At 37.9% G+C, this 7238-nt stretch overlaps 1 protein-coding gene across 1 annotated transcript; it reads left to right on the top strand.

The window, feature by feature from the left end:
- Positions 1 to 2993: 2993 nt before the first annotated feature.
- LOC145802216 (uncharacterized) lies at positions 2994 to 4683 on the top strand. Its single transcript, XM_082894893.1, has 2 exons — positions 2994 to 3894; positions 4571 to 4683. The coding sequence occupies exons 1-2, from the start codon at positions 2994 to 2996 to the stop codon at positions 4681 to 4683; spliced, it is 1014 nt and encodes a 337-aa protein (XP_082751019.1).
- Positions 4684 to 7238: the final 2555 nt, after the last annotated feature.

Raw genomic sequence — 7238 nt, forward strand, 5'->3', positions numbered from 1 at the left:
TTTTTCATAATCCCTCGCATTACTCTTTATTTAATTTGTTCTAACAGATTAGTTAATATAATAGTTATTTTAATATTAAGAGAGACTCTTTAAATAGTTTGTTTGGATGAATTGATAAAATAAAAAATAATGTTAAAATATATGAAATTAAAAAAAATGGCTAGATAAACAAAGAGTGTGCTTTTCCTTTTTCTTTTTTAAATGAAAAGTAATTTTGAATTTTCTCTTAGTGACCTGGCTCAATTTGTAGAAGTGAATTTTAATAGAATTTCAAAATTCACTCTGCGTAGCATCTTTGAAACAGACATTCATAGCTCGTGACTTTTGAAGGAACGCCTTTCGATAATTTTGTCAAACATAAAAGTAAAAAATAAAAAAGTTTTTCAAAAGAATTTTTATACTTACGAAGGATTTTTGAAAAGTGGCTCCAAGCGAAACCTATGTATTTTCAAGCCATAATTGGTATCTTATTAAAAAGGCACAGTAGAAATTTCAAGTAAAATTACTCTTTTTTTTTAAACCGTTAATAACTGCATCAGAAGATGGAAATATGAACTATTATTTATGAAAAAAATATCGAGTCTGGAAGGTAACTGTGGTAAATCTTACCAGAAATAGACAGAGATCTTTTGTCTCTATTTGCATGCACACTCTAATTCATGATTAAAAATTAATTGGTTGTGCCAATTCTTCATTAAAAATTAATTACTTTTGACATATCGTGTGACATAATCCCACTCCAATATTAAGCATTAAAGATCCGATTATTGCTCTAGGAAATTTTTAAGCTTTGAATTCTGTTAAAGATTCACTTTGGCAGAAATGATTTCATTCATTTTTGGGAATTTTGTGCTTGTTTTTATTCACGTTCCTTTATTTTTTTTAATAACTTTTGGGGGAAGGGGGGGATTAAATGGGTAAACTACCTACCAATAGGTCCTAATAGTTAGACTTAATTTTCATAAAATCCTATTGAAAATAAATCTTGGTAAAATTGTGGCTAAAAATAAATATTTTGTGACAATTTTTAATGTCACTAAAAATTGACAATTAGTGACTTTTTTTGTCATGATTTTTATAAATTATCGCTAAAACTTACGATTAGTGACTTTTTTATGATAAATTTTTCTCATAGGATCTATTAGACAATAAGTCTACTTATTAGGACCTACACGTAAGTATCCCAAATTAAATTAAGTTTCCATCAAACTTAAAAAATTCATAATTGCCGCTAGGATTTATTTTTATTTTTTTTAACTAAATGATTTTGTGGATGCTCTTTTAATTTTCTCCATGGCGTACGGATGTATATAAATGAATTTTTTATTTAATACGCAAAAATATGGGTTCCACTAAACATTTGTATCTAATAGTAAAAAAATCATATGAAAAATCTGTTTCTTCTTTTATTTTGGGGTTTAGGGTTCGTTTAGGGTTTATGCAGTCATTCTAAAAATAATATTAAAGAATATAGAGACCCGATTATTCAAATGATAATTTTTGGAGCTTAAAATTTCATTAGGAAGGAAAAATAAGGAGCATGGTGCACTGATGAAGAAAGGTTAAATATGCAAACAAACATTCCATTTTTCTTTTTAACCCAAGAAAACACTCGTGTTGATTTTCTCCTAACTTGTAGGGAGCTATCAATGAAAAAACGGAAATCAAACTCAACAAATTAAGCCAATTTTAATTACCATTTATTGTCTTGTTGATCTTTTCTACAGTTACTTGACTATTATTCCTTAAACGTAGAAAGTTTCAAAAAAATCGTTATGTCTTTTTATCCCAAAATAGTTACAACCTTTAGATAATGTAAGAATCTCAATATATGAAAATCTTCAAACATAATTGAATAGTTTTGAGTGTTCGAAGACAAGAAAATACAAAGATTTGAAAATCAAAGGATTTGAGAACGAAAGATCTCATATCTGTAACATGAATTTATCATCTCTATTATGCATCTGACGAGCCATTCCTCTCTATATATACAAGGGATATCACAGCACGAAGTTGCAGTAAGAGCCTGAGAGAGAGAGAAAGAGAGAGAGAGAGAGAGATCATGGAAGCAAAACAAAGCACCATCTCAATTTTTATGTTCCCATGGCTAGCACATGGCCACATCTCACCCTACTTAGAGCTAGCCAAAAAGCTCTCAACAAGAAACTTCAAAATCTACCTATGTTCCACCCCAGTCAACCTCACTTCCATCAAAAGAATGTTAAAATATAATTTGTAATCTACAAAAATCTAGAGTAGTTAATGAATAATTTATGAAAATATTTATCTAGAAAAATCTAGAGTAGTTAATGAGTAATTTATGAAGACATTTAGAAATATCTAGTAGATTGAAATAATCTATCTAGATATTTAATAATGACAGAAATATCTAGAAATGTATAATAATGATGTTGGAAAATATCAAACCTTTCTAAAACCTTTCTAGAAGAGGTTAAGATGATGATGTTCTCCATACAAAACCATGAGCCAATTGTAAATGTATGTATGCAAGAATCTTCACTTGTACTCAACATAATAAGAAGAAGGTTTCTTATATTTGCATTTCTACCTTATCTTCTTCTATAATTCCCTTCCTCGCTTGCCCAAGTTCTTATCAAATATACCTTGTCACCCCAACAATTTTGGTATCAAAGCCAGGTTCCCCTCACCTATTCTAAAGCCTCTAAACCTCTTCCTTCAAATACTATTCTAGCATGGAAGCAAGCTCTTCCGCTTTCAACTATGCACAAACTCTCATCCCTATATTTGAGAGAGAGAACTATGAATATTGAAGCATCCAAATGAAAACTTTATTTGTCTCACAAGACTTGTGGGAACTAGTTGAAGATGGTTTTGAGGCACCAGCAAATGATGAAGAACTTGCAACTTGGACAGAAGCACATCAGAAGCAATACAAGACGAACAAGAAAAAAGATGCAAGTGCTCTTCTCAACATATAATGAGAGGTAAGCAAATCTATCTTTCCTAGAATCATGGGTGAAAAAACATCTAAAGAAGCTTGGGATATATTAAAGTGTGAATATCAAGGTTTTGATAAGGCCATCTCCATTAAACTACAAACATTATGGAGAGATTTTGACAATCTAGCAATGAAGGATACTGAATCTATTAATGAGTTTTTTTCTCGAGTTGTTGGAATTGTCAACCAAATTAGAAGTTATGGAGACAACCTTGATGAAAAGAGAATTCTTGAAAAGGTTTTAAGAAGTTTACCTCAAAAATTTGAGCATATTGTTGCTGCCATCGAGGAATCCAAAGATTTGTCTAAACTTTCTAGACATGAGCCAATGAGTTCTCTTGAGGCAGATGAACAAAGAATGAGCAGATTTACAAATCAATCAATGGAGCAAGCATTTCAATCCAAAGTCAATATTGGAGACAAGAAGCAAGAAAATCAAGGAAGGGATTCATTTCAACAAAGGAGCACGGCCAGAAAAGGACGAGGAGGCCGAACCTCATTTCAAGCCCGGAACAGAGGAAGAGACTACAACAGTCAAAAAAATTTCAGCAGTAACTCTAACTCTCAATGCACTATTTGCAAGAAATTTAATCATGCATCTAAAGATTGCAGATTTAGGTGCAAGGGATTCAAAAATTCAAATCATTCACAACATGATTGTTGGTTCAACAATGATAAAGACAAAGCTAATTTTTCTGAAGAAAATGAAGCACAACAATTATTTTCTTGCATGAATGCCCAACAAGAGTCAGAAAATATTTGGTATTTGGATAGTGGATGCAGTAATCATATGACAGGCAATCGCAAGATTTTTGTGCAACTAGATGAAAAAGTCTCTTCTCAAGTAAAGCTTGGTGATGGAGAACTACAAAATGTTGAAGGAAAGGGAATCATCTCCGTCCATACAAAGGGAGGTAACAAAAAATTAATTTCTGACGTTCTTTATGTTCCGGGGCTAACCCAAAATCTATTAAGTGTGGGGAAATTAATAAAAAAAAGGTTATGCAGTAAATTTTAATAATAATGAATGCACAATCTCTGACAAAAAGAAAAATTATATAGTGGCAAAAGTCAAAATGACTCCAAACAAAGTTTTTCCTCTTGTAATGCCACTAAATGATAATTTTGCTGAAAAGTGAAAACACCAATGATCCATATCTATGGCATCTTAGATATGGACATCTAAATTACAAGGGCATGAAATTATTAAAAGAAAAAGATGTGGTTATAGGATTGCCTCACATTGGCAAAATCAATAAAATTTGTGAAGGATGCATTTATGGAAAAATGCATAGATTGCCATTTCCAAAGACTTCTTGGAGAGCCAAAGCACCCTTGAAGTTGGTGCATGCAGATATTTATGGGCCTTGCTAAACACCATCTCTTGTAACAAGAGATATTGTCCACTCTTTGTTGATGATTATACTCGAATGATGTGGATTTATTTTCTTGATAGAAAATCATAAGCCTTCTCAGTATTTCTGTAGTTTAAAGCTTTGGTGGAAAAACAAAGTGACAAAACAGTCAAAATGTTAAGGACAGATCGTGGCAGAGAATTCATTTATACTCCATTCATGAATTACTGTAAAGAAAATGGGATTAAAAGACAGCTCACAATTCGACACTCTCCTCAACAAAATGGAGTTGCAGAGCGAAAGAACCGGACAATTGTGGAGATAGCACTGTGGGAGCCGAATAAGTAAAAGAGTCGGAAGATGCGTACTCCAGAAATTAGATACTATCCGGCTTCATGTTGCGTGACTAGGACACCGAATACGTTAGGAAGGCCGAATAGATGGAGGTCAGTGGCTCCGAATGAATAAAAGGGGAATGGGATAAAAGTAGGCTCAGGCCCCGAGGCCCAAAAGGCAAGTATAAATACAAGAATCATAGATTTAGAAAGGTATGTAAAAATCACTTGACAAAACTTAGTAAAGAAGCTACCCTGAGTATCTGAACTAACTTGTCCGTCGGAGTGCTAATTCCGGCACCCCCAACCGGAGTGTTTGTATCTTTTTAGGTGACTAGCTAAGGATCACTAGCGTCTCCCAGGATCCGAAGAGTATTTCCGAACCACTTCTCCACAATTGGCGCCGTCTGTGGGAATACTCAAATACATCCATGGCAGGCGTGACTGAAGATCCTCCGATAGCCACTGACGAGACCGCACAGAGAGGTGACCTCATTCCAACGAACTCGCTTAGACCAAAAACCATCGCAGCAAGACTTGCCTCGGACCTCTGCTCATCTCCAAACCCAACGCAAAAGACAATACAAGTGACCATGGCACAAGCTAGGCAAACCAAACAGAGGTTGGATAACATCATCGCGGAGAACGAATGCCTTCGTCGTGATAGCAAGAAACTGACGGCCGCCATGCTTCAACAGATCATCTTGAGGAGTTGGTAAAGGACGAACGTCTCCACCAATGCGTCCGGAGGAGTGTGGTCGAAACACCTGCCCGTCCGAATGACGCATTTTCGCTTGACACCATCCACATGATACACAGCCTGCCAACAGCCCCGGCCGTGCTTGCGATCCAATCACATCCAGGCCCCCAACAGCAACTCATGCCAGCAAAGTGGCCCTGAGAAACCCCAAGTATCACCTTTAACGATTCTGATTTGATCGGTGTAACGCTCCCTCAAATCGATCCCTTTGTTGTTGAGCTGCGCGTAAATCGATTCACCGTCGAACCCGTTCTTATCGACCAGGGTAGTACCTCGGGGGTTATGCATTATAAAACCTTCACCAAACTCAGATTCAGCGAGTCAGACCTGACTCCGTCTCCTTATCCACCATTCGGCTTCAATGCCACTCCAGAGTACCCATTGGGAAAGATCAGCTTACCCATTCGGGCAGGCTCCAGAACGGTGGTAGTGAAATTCTTAGTCGTCAGGCTGCCATCGCCCTACAAGCTCATTATGGGGCGATCGTGGTTGCATACCTTGCAGGCCGTCCCAAGCACCTATCATCAACTGCTACGTTTCCCAACAGAACACGACATTGAGCAAATCCGCGAATCCCAGAAATCAGCACAAGCATGTTATCTCCTTGCCGCCAGAACGCCAAAGGAACTGCAAGTAAACTCCATCGAGGTGCCAAATCAGGAGATCTTGGACGATGTTGGGCGGTATCCAAATGAGAAGGCCACGGAAGATTTAGACCGAGTTGACATTGATGGCAGCCCAGAAAAGTTCTTCATGATCGGCGCCTCTCTGAATCAAGCCGACAGGCAGCAGCTAATCACTTTCTTGCTCAACAACCTTGACGTCTTTGCGTGGACTCCGTATGAAATGCCGGGAATAGACCCGTCAGTTTCACAGCACCATCTGAATGTCGATCTGAAATGTAAGCCAATCATTCAGAAAGACCGACGGTCAGCCGCAGAGCACACTGCCGCAGTTATTGAGGAGGTAAACAGACTGCTTGGCGCCGGGGTAATTAGAGAAGTCACTTACCCTACGTGGCTCTCCAATACAGTGGTGGTGAAGAAGAAAAATGGGACTTGGTGAGTGTGCGTTGACTTCACGGATCTGAACAAAGCTTTTTCCAAAGACTGTTTTCCTCTACCTAGAATCGACCAGCTCGTTGATGCGACGGCACGTCATCAACTCATGAGCTTCCTCGATGCTTACAGAGGCTACCATCAAATCACCATGCATCCAGATGACCAGGACAAAACTGCCTTCCTCACCCCAAGAGAAATCTATTGCTACAAAGTTATGCCCTTTGGGCAGAAGAATGCAGGGGTAACCTACCAAAGATTGGTCACCGCCATGTTCAAAGAGCAACTCGGCCACACTATGGAAGTATACATCGACAATATGGTGGTCAAGTCCAAAGAACAAAGTCATATAGCCGATCTAGAAAAGACATTCAGCATCTTACGCAAATACAGAATGAAACTGAACGCATCCAAGTGTGCACTCGGAATCGGCTCTGGCAAATTCCTGGATTACATCGTCAATCACCGAGGAATCGAAGCCAACCCGAGACAAGTCACAGCAATCTTGGAACTCGGCTCCCCCCGTTCAGTAAAAGAAGTCCAAAAGTTGATGGGGATGGCTGCTGCACTCAACAGGTTCATCAGCCGGTCTACAGATTGCTGCCGACAATTCTTTCAGACACTATGGCAGGGTAAGGCTTTTGAATGGTCCGCCGAATATGAATCATCCTTCAACAGACTCAAGACCTACCTCCGCTCAGTACCTCTCTTGACAACACCCGCCACTAGTGACCCGCTCATCCTATATCT

This window comes from Camellia sinensis, chromosome 11, assembly GCF_055761805.1.
Source record: "Camellia sinensis isolate YWXY chromosome 11, ASM5576180v1, whole genome shotgun sequence".
Lineage (NCBI taxonomy): Eukaryota > Viridiplantae > Streptophyta > Magnoliopsida > Ericales > Theaceae > Camellia > Camellia sinensis.

What these genes read in the sequence shown, in the direction of transcription:
- LOC145802216 (XM_082894893.1), top strand. Translation starts at nt 2,994, where the DNA reads ATGGGTGAAAAAACATCTAAAGAAGCTTGGGATATATTAAAGTGTGAA. An exon ending in CTCCGTCCATACAAAGGGAG is followed by an intron (nt 3,895 to 4,570) that starts GTAACAAAAAAT and finishes ATTACTGTAAAG; the next exon opens with AAAATGGGATTAAAAGACAG.